This window comes from Harpia harpyja, chromosome 18 (genome assembly GCF_026419915.1).
Source record: "Harpia harpyja isolate bHarHar1 chromosome 18, bHarHar1 primary haplotype, whole genome shotgun sequence".
In the NCBI taxonomy this organism is placed as follows: Eukaryota; Metazoa; Chordata; class Aves; order Accipitriformes; family Accipitridae; genus Harpia; species Harpia harpyja.
In genome coordinates this window covers 26,576,846-26,599,196 of record NC_068957.1, presented here as the reverse complement: position 1 = coordinate 26,599,196, position 22,351 = coordinate 26,576,846, and the positions used below count along the sequence as shown (strand labels likewise).

Genomic DNA, 22,351 nt, shown 5'->3' with positions numbered 1-22,351 from the left:
AGAAAAGTGTAGAGGGTTGTAGAGATGGGCTCTAGAGACTGCCTGCCTTGTTTTCTGTCAACATGGCAGTTGATGCTAAAACAGGTTATCTAAACTATTTGTCAAAAGTTGCCTCTTCAGAAATGGGCTTTGCGTGCTGGGTGTTTAAAGGGAAAAACTCCTTACTTTTCCAGAAGTTGAAAGTCTACATGCTGTATCTTTTTTTGTGAAAGATCTGATATATCTTGGTAGAAATGACTAGAGTTGGTACAGACAGGACCTTTTGACTTTCAGTGCTTTGTTCACAAGATCCTAGATGGATATGAAGAAGAGATTTTTATAAAACACTGATCTAATTTTTAAATAGTTTGAGGATTATTAGAGATTTATTTCTTTTTTAGTGGGTTTTTAATTCCCATCTCAAATATTTGAAAGATAATGGTGATCATTACATCACAGACCAAATATTTTCCACTGCTATGCAAGAAAGGGATGAGACAGCTAAAATTTCCCTAGTTAGTGGCTTTCAACCACAGGCTGACATGAATGAAAAAAAGGCAAGAAACTCCAAGATGAGTCATAGAAGTGGGTGTTTCCATAGAGTAAGCTTTCCATAACAGGTCCAGCAATCTATCACTAGCGACCAAAGAATAGTAAACCACAGCACGGGACTGGCAGAGAGCAGTCCTTCTAGATACACAGCACTGCTTCCTAACCCGGATTGTACCTGGGCCGCTTTCTTTGTAAGGGCGACAAGAAGTGAGTATGTCAGCAGCAGTGACAGAAATTGTTCTTAGAATTAAATTTCTTCATTTATATTTTAAATAGTTTTTGAATTCAAGATTATTTAGATCTGACTATGATCAAACTATCTTGTTAAAATAAGATCTTACTTTCAGGGAAGGACAAATGAAATTTATGATAAATTGCCTATATGATGTTAAATGACAGAAAACTAGAGATATGTATGTGGAACTGGGACAATGCAACAAAATGGTGAAATCAGTTTATATGCAGACAAGATATATTATTTTTCAGCTAAGAAAGAGGGAAAAAATTAGGAGCAAAACTTGTATAGTTGTCATTTACCAAAAAAAAAAAAAAAAAAAAAAAAGGAAAGTTGGGGGGGGAAATATCATAGTTTCTTTGAGTGAGTCCAGTTCATTTATTTTCCAGTTGGGAAGGGACATTACTTTGCCTGTAGTTTAAATTAAAATTTAAGTGTTTATAAAAGAATGTAAATTTGGTCCTCTAAAAATTGGTTTCAATGGTTTACTTCTGGAAAATCATTTGTTGAAATAAAACCAATGAAGAAGTTAACAATAAATTTGAAAACCTAAACAACCTCCTTTCTCTTCATCATACTTTAAAGGCTTTTTCCAATCTTAAGAACCTTTGGCTGATCATTCTTATGAGATTTCCACTGGCAGAGGGGTTAGGATTATTTATTAGAGGTGGAGAAACAAGCATGATAAGTTTAACAAAAGCCAAAAACATTCTTGTGACATTACGTTTAAAGAAATTATGACAACCTGGGAAAAAGAATGGTGATCTTTAAGCTTGGACCAACAGAATCACACTGGTTTTTGTCCAGTGCCAAAGCAGTACAGTGTCATAAATTTGAAAAAAACGCATGTTACCACAGGTATTGTAAAGTGTTCTTTAGTTGTAGTATTTTGTATGCTGGGGGTGCAGTGTGTTGATAACCTGTTTTTTTAATCTTCTTTCATTATCATTTTTTATACCCTTTTAGTTTTGGCAAGGTACAAGGTTATACGTGAGACCTAATTAAAATCCATTCCAGATTAAGGTGATTAATACATCTTTCTTGGCAAGTATTTGCGTTGTAAATATACTGCTATTAGTGCTATGTGAGAGAAAGTCACCTCAAATGAAAATAGAGAGTACTGTAATAATAATGATAACTAAGTATTTAGAGGGATACTCTTTGAATGCATAATATTAAAGAACAGCAAGTATCTAAATCTAACCTAATCTAAGTCTAACCTAAACCTAAGTCTAATCAAACATTGGAATTTCCATTCAAATGCAAGGAAACTGTGTTTTTATTCCATGTTGCATAAAGGACTTAGAATATGGTTCTTCTTTATTAAAAAATAATGTTGGTTGACTCAAAACTTGGCCTTTTAGCGTTTTTTTTATATAAATTATTAGCATTTTCTTTAATTAGCTTGATTTCTTATGGAAACTAGGCTTTTGAGCAGCCCTCTCTGCATGCATATGTGTTTGTGTTTGCGTGTATGTGCATCACAAAAAGAGCATGAACAAGTGAGAGTCATTACATTTGGCACTGTTTGGAGTAATTGTGAGACCGTTAATGGTTATCAGTCAAGCTAGCCACCTTTGCTATGTAATTCTCTTGTTTACTTAAGAACAACCCAGTTGTAGCTGAAAATCTTGCTGTTCATATTCATCAAAAGAAATTTTCAGACTGTTCTTCACATGATATGAGAACTAGGACTATATTTTAGAATATTGTATCTTTTTCTTCTAAACCTTTTTTTTTTTCCACTGTACAGGTAATGAAGTAATTCCCTCTTAGCCACTCTTTTGAACAGAATCTGAAAGATCTTTATCCCCAAAGCAAACAAAGCACACAAATAAATAAAATTTCAGTCTAAGATATTTACCTAAAATTGCTCATTTGTAAACATACCTATTCTTCAAATACCTGCCTTTAGTAGGTAGGTACTTCCCAGTGTCACTGGAAGTGTGGGTTGAAGTTCATTGTATTCTGGATATATATCTACCATCTCCACCAATATGTAGATTTAACACAGCCAAGTGAGATGTATAAGTAAAGAGCATAAATTAGAGTGCAGTTTTGTGGAATGTTATTGTTTGGCCTGTTTAAGGTAATTATATATTACTGTGTGAATGTTTCGCAGATTAATAATCTTTGTTTCACTTTGAGACAATTTTAGGTTTTGTTGTTGTTAGGCCAATAGGGACCTGTCTTAGAGATCCTTTGACATTTTTATGGGTTTGATTATCAAATTTTATCACTAGATTCTAGACCTGTTGTTCTCTGAAATACTCCCATAGGCAACAGAAAACTATCATTTAATGTAGGGAAAATAGTCAAGGAAGAAAGCTTTCTGAGATGAGTGAATTTCAACATCTACCTAAAAATGAAAGGATACGAAAACTCAGAATGAGTAAGCTTTGACTTATGTGCACACTGGTGGTTCTTTCATTTTTCTTTTGTGGCTTATAAAGCTTTGTAAAATGTCCGTACCATTCTTCTTCAGAAAAAAAAAAAAAAAAAATCAGTTTTTCATTTTGAAGATACTTCTAGTATGTAAGATTTTGGTTTTATGTTTATTATATTTGTTTTACATCACTAAATGAATATATTCACACATGTCAGCATTTCCATTATTTTTCTCTTGATTTCAGTATCTACTGAACTTTGTTATGTGGAAAAATTTAAAGTTCTTTTTTAGGAAGAAAATCAAATAAATAATAAAATGAACAATGTCAGAGATGCTCTTCTTCTAGCTACACTAGACGTAACTTTCCCCCCAAGTCCAATACTTATTTTTAGTCCCTAGATTTGGCATTCCTGTACATCAAGGAAGTTACACTGCTGTACATTAAGGGAGTATTTCTTCTATTGTTTGCTGTTTTGGTAGACCACAGTAATTAAATAAGAGCCACTGCAGTCTCTTGGGGAGATAGCAATCAGATTTTTAAAAAGCTTTTGAATACAAGTGTATTTGATAATGTCCTGTATATAAATAATTCATGTACTTGGTTCAGTGCTTATGCTCTTTTGAGGAAAATTTTGTTGTCTTTTAATGCTTGCTCATAGCCTGACGGAGTGGAAGAGATGTGAGAGGAGATTAAAAAGGTGCATGACAGAGATATAAATTTATTCTTAGTTACACTAGTGACCAACAGCCCTCCCAAAAAACATGAGTTATACTTTCAATTTTTTTTTTTTTTTTACTTCTTTTTTGGGTGCATGAGGAGCTTATTAGGAAAGCACATCTTTGAGCAATCTCTGTTCCAGTGCTAAAGTCATGCCTAATTTGTGTCACAAAAATTCTCATAGGAATATTGGGAAAGATCTTTTCATGCATCCACAGCTTATATCTACAACATTCATCAGAACACAAAGGTAACTGGCTATACTGTTAAAAACAAAGGTATATTAGAAAACTGGTGTCAATACTAGGTCTTTCTTCTGTGATTGCTGTTTAAATCCAGGATCATGCTTCTCATGCTTCTTCTGTCAGCAAAGATGTAGTCTGAAGTCTCTGTAGTAGATGCAGCTTTAAAACTGCTCTTTCAGAAGTTTGGCACCTTTTCATTTTTCTACCTTTCAGTCTTTCTTCTCTTTGTCTGTAGTTCCATCTAAAAGAGGTGACTTTAAGAAAAGCAAGATTTATCAAAATGAGAAAGTGGATTTAAAATAAATGGTTTCTTCAAGACTATTTGTCGTGGTTTAACCCCAGCCAGCAACTAAGTACCACGCAGCCACTCATTCACTTCCCCCCCACCCAGTGGGATGGGGGAGAGAATCGGGGGAAAAAAACCCAACGCAAAAACTCGTGGGTTGAGATAAGAACAGTTTAATAGAACAGAAAGGAAGAAAATAATAATGGTAATAATAACAATAATAAAAGAATTGGAATATACAAAACAAGTGATGGCACAATGCAGTTGCTCACTACTTGCCAACCGATGCCCAGTTAGTTCCCGAGCAGTGATTCCCCCCCCAGGCCAACTCCCCCCAGTTTATATACTGGGCATGACATCACATGGTGTGGAATATCCCTTTGGCCAGTTTGGGTCAGCTGTGCCAGCTGTGTCCCCTCCCAACCTCTTGTGCCCCTCCAGCCTTCTTGCCGGCTGGGCATGAGAAGCTGAAAAATCCTTGACTTGGTCTAAACACTACTTAGCAACAACTGAAAACATCAGTGTGTTATCAACATTCTTCTCATACTAAATCCAAAACACAGCACTATACCAGCTACCAGAAAGAAAATTAACTCTATCCCAGCTGAAACCGGGACACTATTATATCGTTATTTTTTGTTATTCACACTGGATCCTGCATTCTCAAGTAAGTCTGCTGTTTTACAGAGAAGAGGAAAGTGGGACTTGCAGCTTTCTGAAAGTAGGCCTCTAGCTAATTACTTTGGTAATCAATTTTCTCCCATTACCTGCATTTATATCTAGGTCTTAGTTTACCATTTTATCTAAAACATGCACTGCTGTAGGTGCAATTCCTTTTAAAAACTATTTTCCAAAGGCTCCATGACGTCAGTTTGTCCCTTCACAGGTCACCTGAATCTTCTAGTTTGTCAGACCTCTCACTAGAATTCCTTGAACAATTTTTCTTCTGGTATAAGACAAGAATTATGAATGTCTATCCTGACTTTCGGACAAAATGCAGTAATACCCATCCTTGATTTTGGAATTTTCAGTGCAGTAGGTATAGTAAACGGAGCACAAGACAATAGTCATGTTTTGTGCATCTTGTTATTGTCCTTTACACGTCTAGCAGCCAGCTTGCTTGCAGTAAATTTAACTTGTCGTCTTCTATCCTGGTTCTGATAGTAAATCCTTACTGAAAGAGGCTGAAATGGTTTGTGTTAAATTTGATGCATACTGAAACTCCACACAGTTGTTCCTGATGTAGACAGGCTGTTCCTGCAGTAGAAGGCTGTAAAGACAGGTTTCTAGTGAAATTGGTGGATCACACTTTTCTGTTTTATTATCTTTAAATATTACTGAGATACTCCATTAATTCCAGCTGTAAGTTTATTGTGTGGGAAGTGTAATTTTTTTTGTACATAGAGTAACTGGGGGAGGGAAAGAGAGTTTAATTTGTTATTAAAGAGACAACATAATTATATGCTTTATTATGAACAATTTTTACACAGAAATGTGAATGACTAGGGACCTCTACTGACTTGTAAACAAAATCATTGCAGTTGAGTATTTCACAGAATTTGTCAAAAGCTAATTTTTTTTTTTTTTTTTTTGAAGGAACTTCATGTTGGTGTTGTTTATGCCAGAACATAGTAAGCAAGGCAAATTAACTCTAGCCTTGTGTAAACTTTTAATTGGCCAACACAATGCAATTGAGTATGAATTCCAGGTGGCTTTGGAAATGAAAGAGAACTGAGCTCTCTGGCTGGAAGCTGAACGTGATGACGGCCTGGTCTATGGTAGGGAAGCTGAAAATGGAGAAGAGGCACTCCAGAGAAGACAGAAATGTGGAACAAGATGCCGGGGAATGCAGTGCTGAATCTGAGGAATGGACGAGCTCAGAAAGTGAACCTGAGCAACCATACTTCAGAAGCAGCTGTAGCAATACTCAGTGGAGAGAAAAGGAGGTTTCCACTAAACCACATCGGCCACTCTGTCGGTCCCCTTGTTTGGATCGCCCAAGTTTTTCACAGAGCAGTATCACGCAAGACTTGAAGCGAGATGAATGCAAAACAAATTTGGACAAGGAATACCAAGCTAAAATGGATTTTGCTTTAAAGCTTGGGTATGCAGGAGATCAGATCCAGGCTGTACTGAATAAATTGGGAGCAGATGCACTCATCAATGATGTTCTGGCAGAGCTTGTGAGACTTGGCAACAAAAGTGAATCAGAGGGACAAAGCAGTGCCAGCAGTACCACCAGTACTCTGGTACCAAGAGGCCCTTGCCCAAAGGAAATAGCAAGCCCTGAATTGTCACTTGAAGATGAAGTTGTGGATAACAGTGATAACTTGAGGCCAATTGTCATTGATGGAAGCAATGTGGCTATGAGGTGGGTCTCCCTGTCACAACATTTGAAAAGAATAAATCACTAAAATATTTATAAGAAAAATCAGTATTGATGGCAAAGTCATTTTAAGTCACGTAGTATATTTTACACTGCTAATACATCTCTTTTTATGGACTCTTTAGTCCAGGCTTTTAATTATGCTGTTACTCCTTTATATGTAGTCTGTGTTCCAATTTCCTTCTCCCCCTTTTTCAAACTAAGTTCTCCCCTCAAATCTTTTGTTCTAGCAATCTAGCTGTAGTGTGCTTTTGTTTGAATGGGTTTAATTTTTTGAAGTCCTTGAACAATGTTGAAAATTATTTTTCTTTAATGTCCAGAGGCAACCAAATAGGGGAGGAAGACTTGGTTCTTTCTAAAATGACATGCAGTATATGCTGATGATGTGCAGTGGACTTCAGGGTATTTCAGCTCCTGCTGATCAAGCCTGCTTAGAATTCAAAGCAATTTATCTGTGTCAGTAGAGAGATGTGCATGAGCTAAATGTGCTGACTTGCACAGCTATGGTGCTTGTCATTTCAGGTGAGTGTACACAAGTGCACTTGGCTGCTTGGGTTAACACTAACTCGAGAGATACCTGTCCCATGCCACTTTTGAGCATGTCTGTATAATACACAGTTCAGCTAGCCAATGATTTGTTTGTCATTGAGAAAGTATTATTTTCTATGAGGGAGTTCTTTAAACAGTCTGTTTAATCATCAGTGATACCAAGCTTTCTTCAGGTGGTGTTTGCACAATAGATTTCCTTTAGTATCAGCTTTCTGCTCTAAAAGAATTTGTGATCTGAATTATTTTTTTTCTATGTATTAAGAAAATTCAGATTTTTATAGGTGTATTGAGTACTCTGAGTTTTGAAATACATAAACCCCCCAAATCCTACAAGAATATTTTATATACTGGATTTTCCAGTGCCAAGTTGTGGTTACATCAATCCAAAAGATGTTTCTATAAAGCAACATCACCAATATTGGATTTAACTTTTTCTTTCCTTTTTTTTCTGTGCTTGTTGAATTTGTAGTCTCTGTACTGCTTGAGTTACTGCTGAGCATAATGTAGCAGCAACTGGAGAAAAGTGTACGTGTACTCTTTACTATTGGATAGCTTAGAACTGATGCTCTATTTATTTATAGAATCATAGAATATCTCAAGTTGGAAGGGACCCATAAGGATCATCGATTCCAACTCGTAACAAATTGCATATGCATCTGAAATGTACAAAAATCTAAAGAAAAATGCTTTAGCAACATTGCAGCTTCTGTATTCATTATTTAAGTTGCAAGAATTTGGACCACGCTAGTGATCGATAGGCCTTAGTCATACAGATGGTACTAGATCTGTCTACCTTTGGTCTGTTTCAGTGTTACTTTATTTAACATTTTGAGCCAGGAAGAGCATGCATCTTGCTATGGTCCAGTAATCTGTGATGTTGTTCTATAATAATAACAACAACAACAACAACAACATTGAAGTAAAATTTTGAATGATAATCTATAGAATAATGCTGAAGACAATTTTAATAAGATGCAAATCTCTTAATTGTGCAGCATCTGCTCTACAGACAGAGAATATCTGAAAAGTGCAAGGGTTATACACTTCTCATGCTTAAAAATACTGCAATTATTGATAATGCAAATGGAGGCCTTGCCTTTATGGTAAAGTGTGTCTGTTGTAACTGAAAGGTGGCTACATATGGAAAATGGAACCATTTCCATTTTCAGTATTGAAATTTTCTTGAAGTAAACAATTTTGGGGGATGCTACACAGAACTAACAGCTTGGAACAGGATGGTGCAGCAGCTGGATGCCACTTTGTACAGTCAAATGCTGGCTGCTTCAAGTAGTGGGAGGAGTACCTAGCATTATATAGCACCACAAAGCCTCCTTAATTACAGCCAACTGTGAGGACTGCCAACATGCTTCAGGGCTGCTATAGCAGTCCTCTCCTGCGTCTTCTGTCCAGCACTGCTACCTAGGCCCCTTGTGTTTTTTTCTAATAGGGAGTGTCATTGGTGCGCATGGCCTCCCCTGCCCTTACAGTGTTCTGTAACCCTTCCTGACCTGGCCGCTCAACCACTTTTTCGTGGTGAGGATCTTGTTCCTCAATACGGCATCACTGATGTGATTCAGTTAGCACCTTTTGCAACAGATGGAACGATTTGAAGAAATTAATTAATTTTCTTCACAAATTAATATGTAAGTCTCTTCAGAAATAATGACTGGTAGGTGCCAAACTGACTGGGCAGCATCACTCCTCCTGTCACAACTGATGAAAAATTGCAGCTATGTTGAAAAGGGGGAAAAAAGATTGAATTAATACATTTTTGAAGAGTGCGCATCAAGGAGCATAGCATTGGCTTACTAGTCTACCCTTTTCAGATGCAATTTTGGAAGTAGTTCACTTTGCTAGCCAAACTGTGTAAGTGTGTAACAAAGAGCGTTGTTGTTGTTTGGTGGGGTTTTGTGTTTGGTTTTGGTTTTGGGTTTGGTTTTTTTTTTTTTAGTAAAAAGAGCAGACCAATTTTTTTTTTCTCAAGTAGTTACAATATTAATGGAAAAGAACCAGAACCCTTAGTTTTTATTATTCAATTATGTGGTGTAGCAGTAATATATGCACTCTGTTTTTCAGACAAAGAAAATGTCAGCTTGAATCTAAATATGAAATTCAGCCATAATGCAAAGATCTGTGTGTGTCTCTTACCTGTGTAGACTAACTACTAAGGATATTATAATTAAATGTCATCATCTTCTCTTATATATGTGCTTATGTATTATTCAGGCATTCCTAAACTATTTCCTGAGAAGATTTAAAACCTGATTCTTTAGTTCAGTCTACGTTTAGCAAATCAAGATAGGTGTACCCATGAGGTAGACTGAATAAGATTCATAATTAAGATTCTCCTTAGTTTCTATCAAACCTTTAAAGAATTTTTTTTCCTTTGCAGAAACTTCTTAAGCCATTCTAAAAATTAAATCCCTTTATCTGAATTGTGTGCTGTTTTAGAGACTCCTGTGTGTTTCAGAAAACATTGGTGGGGTGTGGGGTGTGCTTAAACAACTTTGAGAGAGTTATTTCTTTCCCTTAAAGAGAAAAAGTCCTAGTAAAAAATGCAGAACACTTAGTATTCATGTATTTTTTTAATCTAGATGTTTAAAAGCACCTATCACCCATGACAGCCAGCATTGTTAGTTCATTCCTTTTTTGTTATTGATAACTTTTTATGGTACTATTTAAGGTAAGCTCAGTTTGTTGGGGAAAGTGATATTTTTAATTAGTTCAGCTAATAAAATTAAAAAGCAGAAAAACTTCATGTTTATTTGTTTTTGCTTTTGGGATAGTGAAATTTCACCATTTCTAGAGTTTTAAGTAGCAGTGTTGCTGTAATCTGATGGCTGGATAGCTCTGGACAATTGTCTTTTTTCCAGTTATGTAAGCTGGTCTAATAAAAAGGTTTACCTATCTTTACAGACTTTGTTTCCCTTGTATCCTTAGACTATGATAGCTTTAGAAGAAAAAAAACAAACCCCAAACCAAGCACACCATAACAACAAAAAACAAAACCAAATGTAACTTTTGTCCTTGCTGTTTCTAAAACTTTTGCATGTCCTTCAGCCATGGGAATAAAGAAGGATTTTCCTGTCGGGGAATTCAGCTAGCTGTTGATTGGTTTCTGGAAAAAGGACATAAAGATATCACTGTGTTTGTACCTGCATGGAGAAAAGAACAGTCCCGACCTGATGCACCAATTACAGGTAACAGATCAAGATTTTCTTTGACCCCTTGGTTAAAAAGAAGAAAAAAGAATTGCATTAAAACACAACCATGTTATCTTTCTGATGGGTACTACATACTGGGCTGTGGATGTGGTGTTGCACGATGATGTTGCACTCAACTGTTCATTTGAAAACACAATGATTTCACTGGTGAGGAAACAAGCATTTAAGTATCTGCACCTGTAAACAATGCTGGTTTTTTGTAACATTACTGGATCATTGCAACACTTTTGAGAAGTAGTAGTCATAATTTTCCCATTAGCAATCATTGTTAAGCATATAGGACCTGATTCTTAGTTGCTGGGTGAGTATAAAATAAGTATTATCAGGCCAGGGACTCATTTAGTAGGATTATCTTGAACACTGAAGAGGCAGCGTGTGCTTTGACCCATAGAAGGTGCTTAGGTTTTACTCCAGGCTAACAAGAAGGCTATTGCAATACAGTAACAACTGAGTTCTTCACATGTTCAGGAAGATTGAGTAAAGGTATACAGTTGTTTACAGAGGAGTAGAGTGGTTGTGAAGCTTAAATATTGAATATTTACCCAGTGCTTTGAAACCTCAGAAATAAAATGGCACTCTGCATCTAGGTATTTTTTAATGATAAGGGGGACCGTATATGAACATAATTACAAAATACTTTGTCAGTTAAGAGGGCAAGAAGTTTCATATTTCAAAGGCTGCATTTCTTTCTTTTAAAACTTTTTAAAAAGCTGCTTAACTAAAATTATTTTACAGATCAAGAAATCTTACGGAAATTGGAGAAAGAAAAAATTCTTGTTTTCACCCCATCTCGAAGAGTTCAGGGAAGAAGAGTAGTTTGCTATGATGATCGATTCATAGTAAAACTTGCTTTCGACTCAGATGGCATCATTGTATCAAATGACAACTATCGGGATCTTCAAAATGAAAAACCAGAATGGAAGAAGTTCATAGAGGAGCGGCTGCTAATGTATTCTTTTGTGAATGACAAGTATGTTTTTTTCTTCAAAAGTAAGGGAATTTGGTAATTCAGAATCCTCAGTAAAAACTGAAATTCACATTTAATTTCTTTCCCCTTAGATTTATGCCTCCTGATGATCCTTTAGGACGCCATGGTCCAAGCCTTGAAAATTTCTTAAGGAAAAGGCCAGTTATTCCTGAACATAAGAAACAACCGTGTCCTTATGGTAAGTGCCTAAGTCAGATTGATTTGTTGTATTCAAAGGTAGGTGAAGCAAGCAATTAATTAACATCTTGTCATTACTGGAAAAAAAAAAAGTGCCATTTTTGTGTTGCCAGCCAAGCACTACATCCATTTTTATACCCTTTATACACATATTAATAAACACAATGTAGCAGAAAATTAAGGATTACCAGATATACCTTGTGGATAACACAGCTTTTTGCTATTTTCTTCTGGTTTTTATTCAAGGAAGGAGATTCATAACTATACAAACTGTGTTAGACCAGTTTTGTTTTATATAGCATTGAGTATGTTTGTTGTCAGTATTGAAATCATGAGCCAGTAGGAAGAAAAGTGATGTGTCTTGCCCTTGGTGCAGTGATATAAGTGGATACAGGTCACAGAGTCTGTGACTGCCTGTATATACAATATATATGATTATTCCTTAGGGGGTTAATCTAGAAATATTACTATCGAGAAGTGGTGAAAGATATAAAGAAAAAAGATAGCAGGTGGTGGTATTGATTAGTTTTTGCTTTATTTAACCTGAAAACACTTTTCTTCCAGGTAAAAAGTGCACCTATGGGCACAAATGTAAATATTACCACCCAGAACGGGCAAACCAGCCTCAAAGGTCAGTAGCGGATGAGCTTCGAATAAGTGCCAAATTATCTGCTGTGAAAACTATGAGTGAGGGAGCCTTGGCCAAATGTGGCACAGGGCCATCCAGCTCCAAAGGAGAAATCAGTTCTGAAGTGAAACGCATTGCCCCAAAACGTCAGTCAGATCCAAGCATTAGATCAGTAGCTGTGGAGCCTGAGGAAAAGTTATCAGTAGCCCGGAAGTCTGAGGCCAGCTCTGTCCCGTCTCTGGTTTCTGCATTAAGTGTACCAACGCTCCCTCCACCAAAAAGCCATGCAGCTGGTGCATTAAATACTCGTTCTGCAAGCAGTCCGGTGCCAGGTTCCTCACAGTTCATGCATCAGAAATCCTCACTGGAACATATGTCCAGTGTGCAATATCCTCCTATACTAGTCACCAATAGCCATGGCACCTCAGTTAGCTATACTGACCAGTATCCCAAATATGAATCATTGGGGGACCATGGCTATTACTCCTTACTCAGTGATTTCTCCAACTTGAGCATAAGTAGTATCCGTAACACAGATTATTACGGGGCTGATATGGACCAGGGGATGTATTCTAGAAACTCAAGCCCCTGTCCTGACAATTGCTTAAGCCATACAAGTAATGATTCTTATTCCTCTTACAATGACTTGTATCTGGGTGTAGCAGATGCCAGTCCAGAAGACAATGTGAAGATCCACAGACTGCCATCGCAAAATCGACTTCAGCCTTTTTCCCATGGTTACCATGAAGCCTTAAATAGAGTTCAGAGTTACGGAACTGAAGAGCCTAAGCAATCCCTTCGCAAACAGTCAGTTTCCCACTTAGGCCTACATGCCCAGCATCCAGTTGTTGGACCACGGTCCAGTTGTCCAGGCGAATACTCTGTGCCTCAAAATGTTCATCCATCAACTGCACAACCAAGCCGTGCCTTGGTCATGACGCGAATGGACAGTGTTTCTGACTCACGGCTTTATGAAAGTAACCCTACAAGGCAGAGAAGACCACCTCTCTGTCGAGAGCAGCATGCTAGTTGGGATCCATTACCATGTGCATCAGACTCTTACACTTATCACTCGTATCCACTGAGTAACAACCTCATGCAGCCATGTTATGAACCTGTAATGGTAAGAAGTATGCCTGAGAAGATGGAGCAACTCTGGAGGAATCCCTGGATTGGGATATGTGGTGAGCCACGGGAACCTCATATCATCCCAGAACATCAGTATCAAACGTACAAGAACCTCTGCAATATTTTCCCTCCAAGCATTGTCCTTTCTGTGATGGAAAAGAATCCCCACATGACAGATGCACAACAGTTGGCAGCTATGATTGTTGCCAAATTAAGAACAGGGCGTTAAAGCATTACAGCTTCTTTTGGATAAATGAAACTATACACCATATAGGACCTGGAGGAAAACTTAAATGATGAAGGAAGGGGCCAATCTATTGTAAATATTTTCTACTAAGATAGTATAAAATTCTGTACACAGTAGCAATCATACATATGCTGAGGCACTATATAAGAGTTGATTGTATTGTAAATTTTAAGATTTTAAATATAGGGATTTTTTAATAGCATTTTATAGGAAATGCATACCTTGCTGCATGGATAGCTCATTAAGAACTACAATGTCACGTTCAGTGTCTCAAAGCTGTTACTACAAAATTACTGTTAGCAATTATATTGCATGTATTAGTGTACACTTTCAATTTGCTTATAAATATCTAATCGGCCTTTAAAAGTATGCTCTATACACACCCAGATGACTTTTAGGGTTTCAGCTTTGTCATTTGACACTGCTTACTGGCATATTAAATATTGATGAAAAAGTAAACTTGACAAAAGTTAAAGCACTCAATTTGTAAAAGAAAAAACTGATTTCAGCTTTTGAATGTCAATATTGTTGTTGGTACTTAAATTTCAAAACTGTTCCCCAATAGGTTATCTATTATATTGGCCAATACGTTGGCTCAATCCAACAGAAGCCAAATACTTTATTAAATTAGGACCAAAACATTAAGGAGCGTGAAGGTGTGAGTGCCATTCAATAAACTAAAAGAAGTTTAACTGTAGCTTTTCTCTTCAGAATTGCCTCTCAACCGTGCAGTAAGCACAGATGACCCAGTGAGCCCAGATGACTAGAGAAGCTGACTGTAAATTGTCAGTTTTATGTAAATTGGATTACTCAACCTGAAGCAGTGGAAACTGGGCATTAACATGGAAGCTCATCAGTAACTACAGCCCTTCCTCTGGGGGCAAGGATGGTGTTTAAGTGAGGCTAACAGTCAGAATGGCTGTACAAGATCAACTTGAGAAGGGAGGGTGGGGGGGACTGTCTCTTGAAAAGAGATGCTATGGTTTGGGTTTGTGGCAAAGCTGGCCTGGTTGTTTTTGCTCTTCAGATCCACGCAAAGGTGTGCATTTGCCTCATGAAGGCTTTTAGAGTTCCTGTTTCAACAGGTGAGATAATTTTGTGTGGCATTGTTTGCGCAACTGGTATCTTGCTCAGGGTGGGAACCTTTGTAGCTAAATGTCTCCAAAAGAGGCGTTTATTGTTTTTTAAGCTGCACTGACTGGACGCCCTTTTTTGAATCCATTGTATATTTCAGCATTTCGAACCATTACTAACTCGATATGTCTCGAGCTAGGACTTGTTGACTTCTACTGTAGTTTTTTTCATGAAAGTTGAGAAGGCCTGGTTTATGGCCTTTTGTTTCTTCATGAGAAGGTGTGACACTGCCTAAATGTTTCTTACTGTGAAACACACGGAACGTGAGGCTGCAGTCAGGGTTGTTTCTGGTGTTTTGATAATGGCTTGCATGCTGCTTTCTAGTTATCTGTTTGTCTGAGGAACAAAGTTATATCATTTCCTCCACTTGTGTTACTGTAATGGTTGGTTTGATTCAAAATATCTTGTGGGCTCTCTATCATGTGCAAAATATGTTCCTGTCATATATTAAAAAAAACCCCAAACCAATAACAAACTACAATTACAGGTGCAACTACAGTTAATTTACTGATATTTGATAACCGTATCATTTCACACAGGATGAATATTCTTGTGTTGGTACAGGTAACGTATATAATGACCATGTCATTATGTATTTAAAATGAGTTAACTTGAAGGTAATTCTGTATTTACACTTGGTGTTTGAAAATAACTTAAGTTTTAATTAGTTGGTTATCGTCTCTGTTAATGGGAAAAAATAAAACTTCAGACATTTTTAATAGTTGGGGAAAACAGATTTAACTCTTGACCAGTTTTCAAAAACATTTCTTACTAACCAGCATTTTATATTTTTAATTTGCGATTAATTCTTATTCTCTTCTCTTGCATGGTATAAGCAGCTGAGAGCAATGCCTCAAATAACCAGAAATGACCTTTTGTTTGTTGATACAAATTGTATCTCTTTTTCTTGATTGTATAAAAACTGTGTATAAAAAAAAAATAATCTCTAGATTAACTTCAGTATTACATTTTCACCACAATGTTTGTGACACCATGTGTCACAGGGAAGTAGCCCATGAGTAATTATGGATCTTTTTTATTTAAAATGGGCACTTGTAGTTTATAGACAAACAAGGACAACTTTTCAGAACCAGTTTATTATGTGCACAGATACTGTGTGTACACCTCAAAGCATTACATAGTTATCTTTAGTCTATTTATTAAGCAGATACATTCTTGCACTAAACTTTATGTAAAAATGTTGCTGTTAAACTCATCTGCATGTGTTTAAAATGTAACAATATAATTGCTATAGACCCTGCTTTATTCGTAATGGATTAATTTATAAATTATTTAGGTATAAAATGAAGTTTATTGTGCACTCGTTTCCATCTTGCACGGAATTAAATATTTGTATGTAGAAAAATGTTTGTTCCCTTTTTCTCCAATTATAAAGATAAGCTATTTTAAGAGAGGTTTAGTAGGTGGTTTTGATGCTTTCTAACGTGGAAAACTGAGCAGAAATTTCTGTATGAAGTGCAAGGTGGTTTATGGAGATAGTCATTTTTGTAGGATTTGTCTAGTCATTTTAATTTTCACTAACTTTTGTCTTGCTGATAAGAGTAATTCCTTTTTCAACAATGGGAATGCTATGCCAATACAAACCCAGCATACTATTTCCCTAAGGCACTTTGAAGGCAAATTGTCTTTTTCTAAGAAGCTATTAGCATCTATCATGCATAGAGTTACAGAATGGGCAGTGTGGCCTTGTGGAAATAATTTGCAAATTTTGTGCTTCATTAGCCCTCCTTAGAGGTAACGAAACTTTTGTATGTGATGTAGTCTTTCCTAATCAACTACTATAAGTGATAATTCAGTCATCCACATCTGTTTTCAGATATGTTTACAAGCCAATTCAAAACACTGACACATTCATTAATCTTCAGCGCATAAGCTTAGATTTCTTCTTACATGGAAGAGTTGATCTTACTAACACCTGATCATAACTGTCTATATTGTAAATATAAGACTTTGTATAAATGCTCTTTTTGAGAGCATGGTATTTAAATGTTTTTAAAACTGTAAGAGAACAGTTCTAGAAACTATATTTTAATAAAATCCATGAAATTACAATTCTAGATGAGAGGAAAAAAAAAAAGTGGGAAGGTAAAATCCTGGCCTACTGCAATCAGCAAGAGGTAAGCAGTAGACTTCAGTGCTTTGCTGGGGCCAGAGTGTTTTCTGGGAGTTCTGATTTACTGATCTTTCATCTTTAGCTATACTACTTTCACATAATTTGTCACTTAAAAGTGTATCACCTTAAATTCATGAATCAAAAATCAAATGCTTTACGGGATGTCAGTCCAGTTTAAGTTATTTAATGTTTTTTTTTGTAAGAATTACATGTCAGTAATATATTAAATTATACATATAGATGATTTCACTACTGTTAGTCCTGTTGTTGTCGTATTGAGCTGCAGTAGTAGTTGGCTTTATTCATTTGTAGAATTAAACATTATTGTTTGTTGTAAAATTTTATAAACCTCTTTGGGTTTTTTTGGTTGACCCAAATATAATGTAAGTCTTAATGACAAAATGAGTGAAAATGGATGTTAAACCAGTATGTGGTATTCGTAAATCTCTGTAGTAATAAGTGTGCACTGCTCTAGTTGCTGCTGCATGTAATTCATTCACTAGCATGAGCCTGTTTAGCTTTTGTAAAAATACTTTAATTGTAAACTTAAAAATGGAAGGAGTGGGTATGGTTGCTTAGAACAAGCAGAAGGATCCTCATTAAAAAAAACAAACAAAACCAAAACATCTATCTAGGTGAGTTCTCCCCTACATACTTTTAATGCCAGTTTGCCTCAAATTGTGAATTTTGGCATTTTGAAATTCTTAATGATAAAGTCAGAACACACCACGAATCTGTCCATATAATTCAGTTAAAAAAATACTTGGTGACATGCATGTATACCTGTGCTGTATACCAAACCACAAACAGGAACATTTCAAGGGACATATTTAGACTATAGCAATTCTTAAAACTCCATGCTAAAGAGAAGGACCATGCATCATTTCTGTGAGACTTTGCTCCACAGAGTTGAGATATTACTTTATCTTGACTAGCCAAAAGTTTACCTGAAGCATTAGTACCAGAGGACTCATAACAGTCAGATCATTAGATCTGTCACTATTATTTCCATGGAGAGTGTTCAGCTTTAATACTCCTCTTATGTACCCATAGCTTGTCTGCGTGACACAGCCCTTATTAACTGTATTTCTTGCAGTATTTCAACTGGAAAAATACAAGTGCACCGTCACTTCAATTCTCATGCCAGTGTTTGGTTAGCCTTTGAAGAGCCATTATACAATATCTATGATTTTTACTGTGGTATTTAAAGTTTGTAAATGTATTAGAAGACTTGAGAGAAGAATCTAAAAGAAATATAGGCTATTACCTGTTCCCCTCCTGCTCTGTGTAAAAGGTTTGCACAATTATTTAATAATATGAAACATGTTATACTTTATATATATATATATATAAATTTGCTTATTTAATAAAACTGAGAGCCATTGGATTATTTGTATCTAGCTTTTTATTTTGTAACCCTCTTTAGATGAGAGCCCCAAAAACCTGTTTTGTCCAAAACAAGTGTTGTAGTCTAAATTATTTCTCAGTATTTTTAGTTGACTTACTGAAAAATACCCAGATTCTGAAATCATACATAATGCTCAAATGTTCCATCTGTGCTTAAATCTGTGAAGGAACAGCACAAGAATTTTACATTTCTTTAAAAAGCAGAGAAAAAAGTACTACTTAGGTCCCACTGTCTTGTCAGAATAACATCCTTTGTCCATCTCTGTATTACACAAATTTAAAGATCATCTCAATCTGAATTTGCCTGAACGTCTCACCATTACCATGTTTGTTCTCACAATGGCCAGGAACCAGGGGATTCAAAAGACACCACAAAACCAATCAAAAACAATAAAATACCTGTATTACAAAGTTGCTTTTTCCTAATCCCAGGCCCTTTATGCTTAATTTACATCCTCAAGTATATCACTCCTGAAAACAAGTAGTAATTAGATTTCATGGGATATTCTTACTGTTCCAGTTTTTGCCCCAAAACTGTGACCCCTGGGTCGAGCTGAAGTCCTTGTCAGAGTATCTGCCTTCGGGAATGAGATAACAGCATATTGGAAGACTTGAATGGCCAGCAATAAATTATCCTAATAAGGTTCCACTACTCTGTCCAATTACTTACTTTGAAAAGAAATTCAAAAGGTGGAAAAAGCCAGGAAAAAGGGCTCACAGGCCACACAAACAGTGGACCCAGGCCTTAACTTCCTCAGCAATTCCTCTTTGCGTGATTTATTCCATATAGTCCCAGCTTCTGTCTCCAATCCTTTCTATAGCTTCCCTTTAGAGATGGGTTTTTTTGGACAGTGAAAATCTGTCTGGAGAGATTCATTTACAGGGAGAAAGCAGTCTCACGAAGGCCTGCCCAATGCAAAGGAAAAATCAGGTAATCTAGAAATACAGCAACATTGCCCTTCCTATCCCCACTCAGAATGTGCTTCCAGCAAAGAAAGTAATTAGCATGTTGAAAACACATTTTACCAAGTAAACTTTTACCAAAGGGGAAAAAAATTACATGTAGCACAGCATTTTGCTAGTATTGCCCTTTCCTTTTTAAACTGTTATGTTTGCATAACTCAGAAGTACCCAATACAGTAACTGTTTTCTTACTTGCTTTTCAAGTCATTTGAACTGGCTGGATTTAAAGGTTAAGATTATCTATGCATTTATTTTGTATTATTCATAGTAACATTGTCATTTCGGAGGTACTTGGAAAAGTAGCTACAAAATTGTTCCTGTGAATTAATCAGACCAAACAAACACAAAGTTTCATCATCCTGAACAAGGTGATACATAATTGTCTAGGTTTTACACTTCTGGTTTTTAATAGAAGCTCCTTTTTCACTTTTTAAAACCCAAAACATTTGTTTCTTTTCTCCAGCCATTCTCTTTCCCTGCCCCCTTTGTTTCAAGCCTGCTTCCCCCCCACCCCCCCCAGTAACACTTAGTTTAAATTTCATGCCATTACTATGGCTTCTCCTCAAATCTTGGTATTCTTTTTTTTAAAGCATCTGGCAGTTTTGTGCTTTTCTACAAGTCAGACACAGCACTGGATTTAACTATTTATTTGACTCTGCAATTAGATCAAAGACCAGGTTTTTATTCCATAATTCACTAGGTGGGGTAATGGTGGATGCACAGGGCAGTAACTACTACAGCTGATGAAGAAATTACAGTAGCACATGATTTTACCAAGTAAATCTTCACCAAAGCAGAAAAAGGTTACATGCAGCACAGTATTTGCCAGCATCACACTTTCCTTTTTGAACTGTTGTGCTTGGTTGCATTGACAGACCTCTGAAGTACCAAATACAATAACTTAAGTAATTTCATACTCTACCAAATACAGTAATAAAAGAATAAATCCTCTTCACTAAAAATTGCCTAAATAAGCTTGAGGAACTGCTGGGTAAAAGGAGAAATTTCTCAAAATACTAGAAAGGGGAAGGACTTACATGAAAAATCTCTCCTAAAAGAGAAGTTTGTTTTCTTTTGCACTAGCACTGCTTGTTTTTAGAGAAGGAAATGTACAACATGTTTTAAATAACTTTTGCCTGTCTGGTGAAGAGCAACTGCAGTAGAACAGGATGACAAAAAATTAGAACAAAGAAATATTACTTACATTATGGACATTTAGCTAAGCCTTTACTTGAGAGCCAGCCCAAAGCATCCATGAAGTTGCTGTTCTAAACTTGCAATTCAATCCTATCCACTGTACTGCTAAAGTTGTATGTCCCTTTTTGTATCTCTTTCTATAGAACATTAGCACATAATGTCAGCAGTAGCTCTAAAGAACTAAAAAGATTCCATTTCACAATGCTGCACTGACACGTTCCTGTTTCTGTTTGGTTTGTAAATACTGCAAATTACCAGACTGACTCAGAGGAAAGCTCTGTCTTACCCTCTAGCAGATACACTCCAACAAATTCTTACTGAGGAGTCCCACAACGAATATATGCTTGAACTCCTGATAGGTAACTGCAGAAGCCTCTAAGTTCCAAGAACCTTTAATACAGGTAAAGAAAACTGAATTTACAAAAAACTAAGTGGAGGTCCTTTTTCTCAACAACTTTCCAACAAGGTACTCAAGTCCATTACTGCAGTAATCACACTAGCTCTCAGCAAAGACCACAGCATTAGTTATCAACCTCAGCAAAATAACAAATAGAAATAACATCAAGAAGAAAACTAATTAAAAAGAGATAGTAGAGGCCTCAAAACTATCACTTGAAAAAAATGGCGAGAAAAAAAATTTAAAAGATATTTATGCGCTATGGTGCATTCAGCCATGCTGTAACTAGGCTGGATCCCTGACGCTTCATGTGAAATCCTAGCTAGATGAAAATTGTAGCACAATCATATCCTGGCAAAATCATGCAAACTCACACAGGACAATTAGCATCACTGAAATAGGCAAGGCTCAATAGCCTGGCTAATGAGGGGAAGACCAGAGGACACTTTCCAGAATACCTGACTGAAAAAGCAAAAACAGGATCCAGAAAAAAGGTTTGCCTTCAGTCAGTTCTATTTATTAACTATGAAAAAAATTAAGGAACACTGAGGGATTCCCAAATATTCTAACTGTATTTGGCAAACATCAACTAGAGCTGAAAGTTAATGTTAGTGGTTAAGCAAGACAATGGTTACCACACATGGAACTTAAAACACACCACCTTTATAAAATATTGATTTTACATGGTAAAAATCAGTAAATCTTCATGAAAAAAAATACATCCTGGAGTGGCTGTTTCCCCATCACCATTACTAGTTGTTCCATGCCACTTATCTTGTGCAATATTGAAAGCCGCAGAGCACTCTGCTGTCTTAGAAAAGTTGAAGGCCACTTTTTATTTTATGGAAGTCATTCTGGGTCCATAACAATCCTCCTGTCACAGGAATATTCAATTCTGCAGAGCTGTGAAGACGAGAAATAAAGCACATCAGCACTGAGCTGGTTTAGAAGCTCACATCACCAAAGTAATGTTGATAGCACCTTAACAAGTTTTATTTCGAAAACAAAATGTCATTTCTCATTTTTAGCTCTCAACATTTAGCTGCTGCAATGTCCTTAGTTTTTCATGAGTTCATTCAAGAGAGGCAGCAGTCCTGAGGTGCCAGAAGTACCAAAGCACAAACCAAAGGAAATGTTACCAGTTACCAACAATTGTGAGGGAGACATGACTTCAGAAATAACCACACAAGAATTTTCATCTGAACCTTCATCTGTCCTTTGCAGCTAGGAATACAAGCTCATCAGGTGAAATGCTAACACAGCAAGTAGTCAATATGAGAACAGTCTGTCAGAAGCTACAGATGTTACAAAGCCCATACACTCTGCACACGGAAACTAGCCATTTCTATGGCTTTACAAAGAAGTCACAGAAACTAGTGCTTTCAGAG

At 36.4% G+C, this 22,351-nt stretch overlaps 2 protein-coding genes and 1 long non-coding RNA gene across 12 annotated transcripts in view; 2 read left to right on the top strand and 1 right to left on the bottom strand.

Moving 5' to 3' along the window:
- ZC3H12B (zinc finger CCCH-type containing 12B) overlaps positions 1 to 18,386 on the top strand; it is a 35,214-nt gene extending 16,828 nt beyond the window's left edge. For 4 of the 6 annotated variants that reach the window (XM_052813571.1, XM_052813573.1, XM_052813575.1 and 1 more), the window contains 5 exons: positions 6,001 to 6,775; positions 10,400 to 10,539; positions 11,299 to 11,533; positions 11,623 to 11,729; positions 12,293 to 18,386. In XM_052813571.1, the coding sequence (XP_052669531.1) occupies positions 6,165 to 6,775; positions 10,400 to 10,539; positions 11,299 to 11,533; positions 11,623 to 11,729; positions 12,293 to 13,713 (2,514 nt within the window). In that variant the 5' untranslated portion in view covers positions 6,001 to 6,164 and the 3' untranslated portion in view covers positions 13,714 to 18,386. Of the gene's footprint in view, positions 1 to 4,027; positions 4,124 to 5,473; positions 6,776 to 10,399; positions 10,540 to 11,298; positions 11,534 to 11,622; positions 11,730 to 12,292 lie in introns of those variants that run through there. The other 2 variants (XM_052813577.1, XM_052813572.1) reach the window with 2 other exon arrangements.
- LOC128153810 (uncharacterized) overlaps positions 1 to 22,351 on the top strand; it is a 275,250-nt gene that overhangs the window by 16,850 nt on the left and 236,049 nt on the right. The gene's annotated exons all lie outside the window — the stretch shown is intronic.
- The window catches only part of LAS1L (LAS1 like ribosome biogenesis factor), a 41,601-nt gene continuing 37,636 nt past the window's right edge, over positions 18,387 to 22,351 (bottom strand). For all 5 annotated transcript variants that reach the window (XR_008239104.1, XR_008239105.1, XR_008239106.1 and 2 more), the window contains one exon: positions 18,387 to 21,866. Coding sequence is in view for 2 of the 5 variants with exons in the window: in XM_052813578.1 (XP_052669538.1) it covers positions 21,776 to 21,866 (91 nt within the window). In the remaining 3 variants the exon portion in view is untranslated. The remainder of the gene's footprint in view (positions 21,867 to 22,351) is intronic.